This window comes from Brassica napus, chromosome C8, assembly GCF_020379485.1.
Source record: "Brassica napus cultivar Da-Ae chromosome C8, Da-Ae, whole genome shotgun sequence".
NCBI classification, from domain to species: domain Eukaryota; kingdom Viridiplantae; phylum Streptophyta; class Magnoliopsida; order Brassicales; family Brassicaceae; genus Brassica; species Brassica napus.
This window is the reverse complement of record NC_063451.1, coordinates 43,392,819-43,406,328: the sequence shown is the minus strand read 5'-3', so window position 1 is coordinate 43,406,328 and position 13,510 is coordinate 43,392,819. Positions and strand designations below refer to the sequence as shown.

At 33.6% G+C, this 13,510-nt stretch overlaps 2 protein-coding genes across 2 annotated transcripts; both read left to right on the top strand.

Annotated features, from left to right (window-relative positions):
• Nucleotides 1–479: 479 nt before the first annotated feature.
• Nucleotides 480–1,779, top strand: LOC106411914 (peroxidase 17-like). Its single transcript, XM_013852774.3, has 3 exons — nucleotides 480–774; nucleotides 849–1,046; nucleotides 1,138–1,779. The coding sequence occupies exons 1-3, from the start codon at nucleotides 571–573 to the stop codon at nucleotides 1,732–1,734; spliced, it is 999 nt and encodes a 332-aa protein (XP_013708228.2). The 5' UTR covers nucleotides 480–570; the 3' UTR covers nucleotides 1,735–1,779.
• A 2,402-nt stretch (nucleotides 1,780–4,181) lies between these two features.
• Nucleotides 4,182–4,851, top strand: LOC106413752 (signal peptidase complex subunit 1-like). The gene has a single exon (XM_013854496.3). The coding sequence runs from the start codon at nucleotides 4,409–4,411 to the stop codon at nucleotides 4,676–4,678; it is 270 nt and encodes an 89-aa protein (XP_013709950.1). The 5' UTR covers nucleotides 4,182–4,408; the 3' UTR covers nucleotides 4,679–4,851.
• Nucleotides 4,852–13,510: the final 8,659 nt, after the last annotated feature.

Sequence of the window (13,510 nt, the reverse complement as noted above, 5' to 3'; positions counted from 1 at the left end):
ATAAATGTATTAATCCATATCGTAATTAGATAAGATCCATTTGATAAATAATATATATGAGGTTTTTTTTTCGAAAATGATTGTGGTTAGTTATGACATGTGTCAAAGTCATTTGATAAATAGGAGATTTGAGTAATTTTATACCAACCCAACTTAACTGTGAAGATAATAAAGTTTATATTCCATTCTACAAAGTCAAAAGTTTGCTTCGAATGTTATAAATGTGTTTACACCATCTATGACCATTGACCAGGATTAATGTTGGATTCTATATCACTCTTTAATAAAACTATGAGTTACATATAAAATTTGGAAACTACCTGTTGGGACCAAACCTTTAACTAGGAATCTTTTATTTTGTAACACCTCTAATTAGGAATTATTTCAATAAAATCAGATATTAAGATGACATTTGGAAGATCACCACCACAGTTGCACAAAACCCATTTAAAGCAAATCATTCTCGAAAACCACCAAAAAACTCTCTATAAATCTCTGCTCTCCATCAAAAACCAAACACAAAGTAAGGGAGAAAAAAAGGAAAAAATTTTAATAATTAAAAAAAAAAGCATGCCTCTCCTTCTTTCCCATCTCATCATCTACCTACTTCTCTTGACGATGGTCACCGGTGAAATCCTCCGACCAAGATTCTACAGCGAAACATGCCCTGAAGCTGAATCTATCGTGAGAAACGAAATGAAGAAAGCCTTGATCAGAGAAGCCAGAAGCGTCGCTTCCGTTATGCGTCTCCAGTTTCACGATTGCTTCGTTAATGTAAACACAACCAATCTCTCTCTCTCTCTCTTCTTGATTCTTTTATTTGATATCTTATCTATTTTCTCTTCAAGGGATGTGACGGGTCCGTGTTGCTCGACGACACACCGAACATGCTCGGCGAGAAACTATCACTCTCCAACATCAATTCACTGAGATCTTTCGAAGTCGTGGACGACATCAAAGAAGCTCTGGAGAAAACTTGTCCATCTACTGTTTCCTGTGCCGACATAGTCATCATGGCTTCTCCTTCTCGTGACGCCGTTGCTCTTGTAAGAAAACTCAAAAAAAAAATATCTCCAACTTTTCCGGTTTAGTGAACGTTTCGGTTTAGTAATTTCGGTTTCTTGTGGGGAAAACCAGACAGGAGGACCGGACTGGGAAGTGAAGCTAGGGAGGAAAGACAGTTTAACAGCGAGTCAGAAAGACTCCGACGATATAATGCCGAGCCCGAGAGCAAACGCAACGTTCTTGATCGATCTCTTCGAAAGATTCGATCTTTCTGTTAGAGACATGGTGGCTTTGTCTGGATCACACTCGATTGGTAAAGGTCGGTGTTTTTCGATCATGTTCAGGCTTTATAACCAATCCGGTTCTGGTAAACCGGATCCGGCTCTCGAGCCGGTTTACAGGAAGAAGCTTAACACGCTTTGTCCTTTGGGTGGAGACGAGAACGTGACCGGGGATCTAGACGCGACCCCTCGGGTTTTTGATAATCAGTACTTCAAAGACTTGGTTTCAGGGAGAGGGTTTCTTAACTCTGATCAGACTCTGTACACGAGCAGAGAGACGAGAGGGTATGTGAAGAGGTTTAGTGAGGATCAAGGTGAGTTCTTTAGAGCTTTTGAAGAAGGGATGGTGAAGTTGGGTGATTTGCAATCTGGGAGGCCTGGTGAGGTTAGGCTTAACTGTAGGGTTGTTAATACAAGGCATAATGATGTATTATTGGGTGACTCTTGATATTAGAAGAGAGATATTATGACTTTTAAATAGATCTTTCAGACCCTTGATGCTGCATTTGCAACTTTAGATCTGTAAAACTGGAGAAAATGTCTAAATCAGTGAAAACATATAAACAAGCATATTATGCAAATACTTCAGTGTTGGAGATTAAACAAATGTTGAGAGCTAGACTTCAAATAAATCCATATACTTGAGATTTCTACCAAATTAATAGAATTAAATAATTAATATGATGTGACATACATATAAACGATTATAAGCTTTTAGTTAGAGATTATGTGATGGTGTTTTCGGCTTTATAATAACCAACAAATCTGATTCACTCAGTTTGGTGGTATGGATTGTTGTTGGTTATACTTCCTTACTTGGGATAATTATTCTGCACCTCTTGCCAAAAGTGAATGGATATTGGTTACTTGCTGGCTTATGGATGAGGGAATTACAATACATGCTGGTCTTGCTGCTTTTTGGATCATGACCAATCTGTTGTCTAGTGATCATGAACTAACTAGTGACTACGAATATGAATTTGGATTGTTCCCTGCGACGGGTTGGTCCACACTGCCCAAAAAATCACACTCACAATATTTGAGCTATTTGAATGCGGAGTGACCCGGTTGACACAGCAAAATCTCAGCCTACCAAACAAGTCATAAAAGTACCATTACCAATCTCTTCAACAAAACTAAGTAACTTTTCTCTTTCTCCATGTTTTATGTCAGAACAAAAGATGACGAGTTGCTTGAATCGTCAAGGAATTTTTTTTAACATCACTATCATCATATCAGATCTCTTTTCTCCACTAAAACGGTTAGAAACTCTGTAAATTTTCCTAGAACAGTTGTTTCCCAAAACCAGAACACAAAATACTCCATTGTGAAGACACATGTTATTATTACCATTTGCAAAACAAACATAAGTTGAAGTTGCATAGAACAACTTGCTCAACAAATTGTTATAATATACTACTTACTAGATGCGCGGAATAAATATTATATATATAAATTATTGTATGTATTTTATGTTCTTACATATTATGAAATAATAAATATATATTGAAAAATTAAAAGTCAATAACTATTACATATATAGTTAAATTGGTGCGAACGTATAAATAAATTTTATTAATCTAAACAATTTTTTTAAAATTTGATAGGATATGTAATTAAATTTAAATGATATTAACATACATAGTATATTTTTAATATTAATGTCTATTAAATGATACTTTCTACTCATATGTTATTTTTATCATGTGTATCTTTAATAGCAAAAACTTTAAATTATTGTTAACAAAATTTTCATTGTGGGATTAATAATTTTAGTAATTTATAATTTTAAAAAAATTATCAATGTTAGTTCAAAACTTTTATCAAAAACAATTATTCAAAGTAAATTTTGAAACTAAAATATTTATTTATTCAATATGGTTTATAGTTTAATTTAGAATGATATATATACATATATATTTTAAATCTTAATGATTAATTAAATTAGACTTTTACTTATATGATTTTGTAATCATTAGTATTTTGTCATAACAAAAATTTTAAACCATGGATCGTAAAATTTGAATGTGAGACTTTTAACAGTTTTAGTAATTTATAGTCGTTTTTTAAAATTCAAAATATAACATATACAGAAAAATCTAAATCTAAATTTTTATAATATGGTTATTGTGATTTTTTAATTTTAATAGTTTAAAATTAAACAAATTTGATAAGATACATTTTTTTTTATCAGATCTTTATTATTTAAAATCATTAATTGTCATATATATTTTAGCCACATTAGGCAATTCCATAATCTTTATTTAAGAAAATAATAAATGACATTAATAATGAATTTATGGTTAGTTTAATAAAAAACTTATTATATAATTAGATGGACCAACCTATTTCTCTAATAATTCTAAGAATCATCCTAGTGATGACACGTGACTACAAAAAGAAGTTGTAATGTTTCACAAATAATATATAGAGGATAACGATAAATTGTGAGCACGTAAAACATGTATGACCGAATTTTTTGTTCATTGGATTGTTTGATGACAAAGTTAATTGTACTTGGCTAACTAGTTCTTATGAAAACTTTTGCGTAAGCTTTGCCCATGTGGAGATATTACTCACACACAACGAACATTAAACATTGAATCACTGGGGTTTTCCGATTTCTCTCATAGCCACTATTCGATAGCAACCTAGTTCCAGCACTAGAACACACACACATACAAACATTCTCCATGTCAGTTAGTCATCGGGACCTCAAGAAAATCAGTGAAATCTGACTGGCCCCTCATGGCTCAACAAGCGATGGATTAAGATATTTAAGAATGAGAACAGTTGAGATCATAAAGGAAGGAAGAGAGTCTGAGTCAGATTTATTTCAGCATAAGAACATGAGGGGTCTGGTCTGAAATCATTGTAACAAAAATGATGCTTACTAGTAGTGTACAAGGTGAGAACACGTTGGGAGGTTCTCTAATGGGCTGATAATAAAGGCCCAATTAACTGTCAACCACCTGACCGAATCTAAATCATCATATCTTTCCGGAGGTTTAATATTAAACCGACTTCGAGGTCATAAATTGATTATTTGGGGTCAAAAGTGTCTCTTTCTTGTTCGTTGTTCAGTGGAGATCTCCTTGGAATCGAAAGGATCTAACTAAGAAATGGATTGGCAAGGGCAGAAAGTGGTGGAGCAGCTGATGCAGATCTTACTGGTGATCTCCGGCGTCGTAGCGGTGGTCGTTGGCTACGCAACGGAGTCGTTCAGGGCGATGATGCTGATCTACGCAGGTGGTGTTGTTCTCGCGACGCTGGTCACCGTACCTAACTGGCCGTTCTACAATCACCATCCTCTCAAATGGTTAGATCAGAGCGAAGCCGAGAAGCATCCCAAACCACAAGTCGTCGCCAAGAAGAGATTCTCCAAGAAGTAGATCTGATGAATCTCTCTCTCACTCGGTTGCGGATAATGAAATGAATTTTTGGTGTGTTTTTTTTTTTTATGGATTAAACTCTTTTAACATTTAAGTTGTTCGTCAAAGGAATTTGCTTTTTTAATGATTTGTGGTAACATTGAGTGATGAATGAGTTAGAAACTTTCGATTTAGAGCTTGTCTAATAAATGCATAAACCAATGCTGGTCTTGATGATTTGCTCAAGCTCGGGAGGTTGTATGTGTTGTCGAAGTAGAAACAGTGTCTGGCTCCTAACTGATCTTTGAACCTCAAAAGCTTGACTATCTTCACATTTCGGAACCTAACTTTCATATACTATAAGCACAATGGTACATTGACTACTCGTGTTGTTCGTTTCCACTTGTCCAAAGAGTGATTGAGAGAGAGATAAGAGCCAACAAAAGATGCATACTGTTGTGTCTAACTCTTAAAGAATGGCCTAACCCTACTCATCAAAGGCTCTCAGATCAAAAAGCTGTTTAAACAGTCAGATGTAAACGTGAGATCCTTCATCTGCAACGAGATCATCAGACTGTAACAGTTCCGACAATGCTCAATCATAATGGGGGTAGCTTCTTATTTGAATACAAGATTGACTTATTTGACCCACCCCCAGATCACACCTCCTTGGCGTGTTTTCAGAGCCATCTCTATGCACCAGATTTCTTTTTTCCTTTGTCATAGTTCAACCACCGGCCAAAATCATCAACTTCCTGCCAAGATTCGCCATTTTAGAATTTAGACTCGTAATAGTGGAGATGAGGAGGTAAAAGGATTATTTATACTTACCCATAAATTCATAGATCACATACGACTGTGGGATGGCCAGGAGGTACACGCAGGATCAATGGAATACAATACATCATCTACCACACAATTAAGACTCTCGCCACAAACCCAGTATAACCAAGCCACAATATTAAGCTAGGAGCCCAATTACAATATCACAGACTAGTAAAAGAAACAGCATTTACTAGTTTAGAGCCATGTTCGGAACTACGCTAGGCGCTAGTCGGACGGCTACTCCAAGCCTACCGAGTTACCAAAAAAATCGGGGAGTAATCGTGATATACGCGGAGCCTAGTTTTTAATAGGATTTAATATATTTATAATATGTTTAAGTACCATATATGTTTTAATACATGCTTATATAACTTTTACAAAATAACATTGTTTTTCCAGTATACATCTGATTCAAAAGTCACAAAAAGAAACTTCCAATTCATGAGATAAAAAAAAAAAAAAAAAAAAAAATGTTTTGATCTTGAAAACATAAAATACAATAAAAGATTGCAAGTCTTCATCCTTTTCAGATCAAGTAAGTAATCACCATGAATTGGGAAGATGTGTTAGGAGTTAGATCTTGTAGCATACACCTGCAATAGTTTGGACACTACGATCAAACTTGCAATTAAACCATGGCAAATAAAAAGACATACAACAACCAATACCTATAAACCAGAGCATATAAAGAGAGATGTCATGTTAGATACAAACACTTGTCTGACCATCAATAACAAATTAAAATCAAATTTCTCAGAAGTTCATTAACAAAAAACTATACTCCTACTTGAGTCAATGATATACACATGTTATATGCGATGTATGAGTCTTCAATACTTTGATGACAGGAAACACTAGTATGTTTTGATAACATAAAAAAAAACGTGAACAAAAAGAGAATAAAAACAAAAAAGTACGTTGAATCCAGACAAAGAATTAAAATCAGTTTCAAACAAACACAAGTGAGCAAAACGAAGAAGTAAAAGAAAAAAGATTATTACCTTGAATTTACGAACAGAGAACGGTTGGCCCACAATTTTGTCTTGAACTAGGCGGTCGCGTTTCATATTTACGCGGAGAAAGCGGATAAACACGGACGTTGTGCGGTCCACCGATTTGAGTCTCCGAATTACCTCTGCTCGCCACGGTCAAGCTCCGAATCGCGCCTAGAGGTACACGCAGGATCGATGGAATACAATAAGATCATCTACCTCACAATAAGACTCGCCACAAACCCAGTATAATCAAGCCACGGTATTAAGCTAAGAGCTCAATTACAATATCACAGACCAGTAAAAGAAACAGCATTTACTAGTTTAGAGTTAGCGGTGTAAAAGAGATAAAAGGAGTCCGCAAAATCAAAATGCCAAGCCAAGAAGACTCTTTAGTCTTTACGGCCAGGTGACTAAGCAGCATAATTGCATGCTCACATACTTTCGGTTCTAGTTCTAGGTAAGATATGATATAAACAAGTCAGAATGCACGTTTACTTGACTCTAACGTAGAACCTCAAATAATCATCATTTTCTTTTATGCTTTTTGCTCACTGAGACATGGACCGTCAACGGCACTTTTTGGGATTGACGAATATTTTTTTTGGCCAAAATTGAAGAATTTATTTATCTGCCAATCTTAACTCCCGTGAGAAAATTTGTATGCACAATGGAAGCAGGAATAAAAGTAAATACTCCGCAACGTAGAGGCAAAAAAAGCATATTCAAACGAGAAGAAATATAATATCTACTAGGGGTTTCCTACGCGCCGGGTTTTTGTACAATGATATGTTTTAGTAAATATTTTTGGTGTTTTAGTTAAAAATATTTATGAAACATATAAATTTATTTCAATTTCTGCATAATTGGTTTTAGATTATTTTAAAATAAGAAAAATTTGAATACATATGCAAAAATATTTTAGATTTTTGCGTAAATTGATCTTTTGACCTTTTTATTAATCTTCGTTGCTTCTGACCAAATTTTTAATAAATGGATATTATGTTCCTAAATGTTAGAAAAATATACAATGAATTTCAAATGCAATAGAAACAAAGTAAACATTATTAACCACATATACGGTGATTTAAAATACTACAATATCAACAAAAAATCAAATTTATGGATTATTTTATTTCTGTTATATTTCAAATCTTGAGAGGCTGAAACACGATTTATGCATGAGTACAGATAGTTTGTATGATTTTAATTTTTTGTTTGATTTTAGAATCATTTTATTATATTTAATTATTTTGTACTATGTGGATTGTTTTTAGTTTTCTATTTTATAAATTTTTCAATGAAGATAATGATTGATTTATAAGTGAAATATCTGAATTGTGTATTATTTGAATGAAAAACAATTAGTGGAACTGAAATGATAGACAAATTGGGTTTAAAATTTGGACATTTTCATAGAACAATCATATAAATTATCATTGTATGTTTGATATTTCTGCTCATACGAACTTATATTCGATGTAGTTTATCATAAATATGTCTAATATGTATATTATGAGTATGTAAGGAACACTAATCAAGTTATTGGGCTTGATTCTTGTTTAGAAGCAAGATTGTTGGAAAGAGGAAGCATAAAAAGTTCTTTCCATCGAACTCATATGTTTATTTGTTCTCTTAATTTTTGTTTTGTACTTATATATAAAGAGAGAGAGTTAAGAGATAGGTTTAGTCTGTTTAAAAGTAAACTAACATTATCGTTGTCTACTTGTAATGTGACATTGGGGATTGAATCAATCTATCATGTGTCATCATCATCCTTAATTTGATCATTGTTTATAAATTAATCCTTTCTTAATTTGATCTCTCTTGGTTGGAGCTTTGGGGCTTTTGATTTAGACCAGGATGAGGTTTATTTGCAAGGTTGAAGATGTTTAAAAACAAAGTGTATCCAATCTCCTTAACTAAAGCTAATGTAAATCAGAATTGGAGAAAACCAGAGTGAGTCTTACTTTTAATCTACTTAACCAGGTGCAGCACATAACCGGAAACCTACCTCTTCGAACAAATGATTTTGGAAAGTATGCCTAACATGTTATATGAATTTCAATGTTATGTCTGCGTAGTCATCAGAAACTTCCTAACCAAATGCATTATGTTAATGTTTTTGAAACTATTATGGTTAAATCGTTGGGCAGATTGTTATTTCCTTGATTAGCAAGGAATCGTAACCAAATTGTCGTTAGAGCATGCGCAACGGTGAGACTCATTGGAGTCCTTAGCGACAAGGGCATTTCGGATAAACTTGGATATTTTGGATTTAAAAAAAAAAAAAAAAAAGATAACCATTCACGGGTCGCCACGTAGTCGTGGGGGCCGCAAATAGTGCAAGGATTCACTAAAAAGAGTCCTTATTTAGGAATTTTAAGGATTGAATCCTTAGCTTTTGGTGGGGTCCACTGATTATTTAATTATTTTTTCCTTAAGAACTCTCACTTAAGGATTCCCATTGCGGATGCCCTAGTAATATTGTTGGTCATATCTCTTAGTAGGCAAAGCAGCAGGAGCGTGTCAATTTGAAAAACAAACAGAGGTATGGGGATGTTTGCTAATTAAAAATAAATAATGAGCTTTCATTGAAAGTTTTTATAGATTTTGATTGGGATGAAAATGGTTCTTAGTGACCAAGCTAAACAAAATGTAATTTTTATTTTTAAAACTCGCAAAAAAAATTCCTATAGGAAGGTATTTCCTGAATTCTTTATTCAAACATAAAAAGAAATTATAAAAAACATAATGAGCCTTGGGGCTTCTCGACGGTGTGCACATCAACCAGAAGTTCTGCACTGTCAGCTTTGACTCCACCACGATGGAGCAGATCATGGCTTCCACTACTCACGCCTGATCCTTCCTCTATCACTCCAGAAGCTTGCAGTCCAGTGTGGTTGGCAAGGACCACCTTGGCGACATCAGTCGAGGACTTAGTTTTTAACTGCTTCAGCTCAAGGCATGTCATCTCAGGGGTTATTATCATCCCCTGCGCATGAACCAAATTAGAAACTGTAGTCCTAAGAAGATTAAGTTGAAAACATGTTTAGTAAGGTTCTTAAACTTAGGTTTTTCCAGCAAAGTTTGGGATTGGTGGACGTTGATTACAGTCAAATATCCTTGACATGGTGAAGGACTGATGCTTTGAGAAGAAGTGAAAGTGAAAGCTTCAACTGGAAAGTGAAAGTGCTAGCAACCAAGTCCTTTTAAGAATTGTGGTAGGGTCCTCCAAACCCGGGTCCTGTTAGAAAATTCAGGTGAGATTGTAACCAAAATTTTAAACATTAGTTAAGAAAGACTAAAAATTTAGTTGATTGAGTATACCTGAGAACACCAACTGCCTTGTCGTTATTGAATGATGCACATGTAAAGGATAAGAATCCACGCTGAAGCATTCTATAACATTTTGAGCAGGAAGTGTAGCACCACCCATAAGTAGTGTCAATGCTAACAACTTCTCCAGCGCAGAGAAACTTCAGTCTGTTGTAAGAATAGTTGAGATATCATTTTAGTACTAAGATATGAATCAGTAAAACATGATGAGAATAGGTTACGATTGCACACGTGGGTCTGTGTTGAGGACATAGGCACCATTAAGTCAGTAACAGTGGTCGTAGGTTGTTTTAAAAAGCTTCATTTAACTACCATAGATTCCAATAAGCCATTGACAATAAGCTATTATCTTAACCTTCTTAGAGATGCTTTTGTATAATAATAATAATATAGATCGAGAAGAAAATATGAGCGGCGTCATTCCCTTAAGCTCCATTCATATAGGGTTTCAAATGATTGACGAAGCCAAGGGAGGTGAAAGGGTTTTGAAATCCTTGAAATGCTAGGATTGAATACCATCATAAACATCAAAAATTAATCGCTGGGGAGTGGTGCCTCGCCTTAATTTTGTCGGTTACAAAACTGTGAAAGCGGTGTTGAGACGACAGAGACGAAGGCTGAAGGGAGGAAATATGTGACTGCTGGGTCTATTGCCCTTATTTACATGGGCCACATATCTAAACGAACAGAAGCATTTAATTAGGCTAAGAGAAATACGATTAAAGCCCATATGAAAAAACAAAATGAGTACGAAAAGTTGATTTCGTAGAAGGTTGATGAGGTGACACGTGTCTGCATTTGCCCCTCTCTATTGACGATGTGGAAGTACGAGAAAGGAGAAAATGCAACTTTATTAGTATATATATACTAGTGGTTTTTCCGCGCGAATTCCTTATATTTGGTTGTTCCAAGTATCGATATTTGGTTTTGTAGTGTGTGTGTGTAAAATTTGTATGTGTTTTAAGTATATGGTTTTTAGAGTGGAGTATGTATTTTGTAATGTGCGCTGACTTGGAGGTGTATCAGTATACAACAATTTGTGTCTGACCATATGTTGTTGGCTTTTGCCACGTATTTGGTCGGGTTTGTTGGCTTCTTTGTTTTAGTATATGTGTGTCAGTCTGGAGCGGCTCATTTGTATTCAATTTGTATGTGTGTATGATTTAGTGTTTTTGTTTACGATGTTGTTGTGATAACTTGTTTGGTGGTGGTGTTAATATAAATGTTTGTCTTTATTTATGTTTTTTTGTCCGTATTTCAGATCGATAGGAACAAACCATGTGTTTATTTTATAGGTGTTTCTTTCTCACTTCTGGTTACGTCGAACTTTTCTGAGTCTTTTTTCATATGGTTAACGTTATATAATTTTAAGTTTGGGCCTTTCAAACAAACAAAAAGTCATTTTGAGATATGACTCTGTAAAATCTAAGTCTAACTTATGATAAGTAGATGTAAAGCCATGAAACAAAAAACTCTACGGAAATTGTACATCTACTTATCCTTTCCACCGTTGTAGGGTGGATGGTGGCATAGTCCGCGTATAACCACGGCCTTGTAGCTTCGGATTCCGAGGTCTCATAATGGTTTTAACAAAATTATTTAGAAGTAGATGTGATGTCTAAGTTATGGGAAAGCAATATTCTGCAGGGTACCTTTGAGTGCTCTGCTGTGGCATGGTGGACCACGGGAGTAGCTCATACTTCTCGGGATCCTTTTGAAGGCTGGTGGGTGGTCTCTTTTCCCATGTATAGGTTTCTTAGCCATATGGTAAGAGTTAAGGTGTTGTTGCAGAGATGGTCATGAATTTTTGTTCTGAGAGGATATTTATGAACTGGTTGGAAAACATGTTATTATGAATCTATATGTGGGTTGGAAGATTTTCGATTCGCTCGTGTCATTATTTTGTAACGTTTTCTCTTATAATTTGTCGTGCCCTACTTCTAATCATGGCTTACAATCGCAAGAATCACGGTCACAAAATGAAATGATATTGTCACACATTTGTGAAAATCTTTGCGGCATATAATGTTAATAAAATCGCTGGTTATCCCATTTATTTGGCTGCTGTTTTGAATTGATCGAGCAGTCAGCCTCTTATCTTCATGGGTTTTGAATGTATACATTTTAAGATTTCGGTTGCAAAGTTTAATATGTAATTACATGTTATCTATACTATTAAAACATTAAACATTTTTTAGGTCTCTTTGGTTTTTGAATGTATTTACAGCAATGCCAGCCATTGTATTTAGTTTTAATGTTGATATAATTTATTTTTAGAAAAATCTATACTATTAAAACATGAGATTTTTTTGGAGGTCTCTTTAGTTTTTGAATTTATTTACAGCAATTCCACTGTATTTAGTTTTAATGTTGATATAGTTTATTTTTTAGAAAAATCTATACTATTAAAACATGAGACTTTTTTGGAGGTCTGAATTTATTTACAGCAATGCCATTGTTTTTAATTTTAATGTTGATTATTCCATTAAGTTACTCCACAACACAGCCACTAAATCTACTTATCCTATTTATAAGATTCAGTCAATATTTGAGGGATATTTTTTTCAACAAACTTCATTATTCAAGCTCATTGAAAAAATAATAAAACACTCCATTATTTGTTACTACAACAAAAATGCTTATATTAGACCCTCCTAGAAGACATCCTACTTTTATTTACTACATGGTTTTATATAAATATTAAAGAAGTTTAATTCATCTTACTTTTACATTTAATATCCTAAATATTTATATCATATGAATCCCTATATAACATTAAACAACATCGTTTGATTATTCTTTAATATAATATATGGCAAGATACCATGCACGTGAAATATCAACATATTAGTGCAAACTTAATCATAATTTCAATCATTATATTGGTAAAAATAAAAATATTTAAATTCATTAAAAAAAATCACTAAAACTATACTACTATATACTTTTGATTTTTTTTTCTATTTTCTTTAAATTTATCTGAATAATCGAATACTTATCAGAATTATTTTAAATTATTCAAAAAATGGGAATCGAAACTAAACTAAATTAAACTCAAAATTTTATTAGATTCTTAACATTGTTATCCAAACCAAGCCAAAAACCAAAATAGCCAAACCGAAACCAAATCCAAATTTATAAATAACCGTACGGTATCTATACCTCTTGGACTGAAAAACTAAAAAACAACTGAGACCAAACCAAAAAAAAAAGCTGGAATTAAATAAAAAATACCTCATAAAAGTTTAGGCATTTGTATATATATTTTATAGAGGTGATCAATAAATTTGAAATTTCATCAAAAAAAAAAAACGATATCAAATCTACATGTCTAAACAGTTAGTGAAAAAACAGACGGACTAATATATTATCAACAAAAAATGCTTTGTGCTGCAAAAGGTGTCAAAATCTAGTTACTTTGCTAAAACTAATAATATTATGAGATCTAATATTAGTGAAATTGCAGTACCTTACATAATTTCATGACTTTTGCTAAATTCAAAGTGAAACATGTTTCATGTGCATGAATGTATTTGTAAATATGATATGTATGGTTTAAAAAAACTTAGGAATAAAAAGTTTTTCAAAGAATAAACCACCAACAAATTTCTAAACGTCTTTCCTTCCAATCTGATATTTTTTAGCTCTTAATTCCGGCCATTGTCTTACCTAAAACAACAATATCAGATGACCCTGA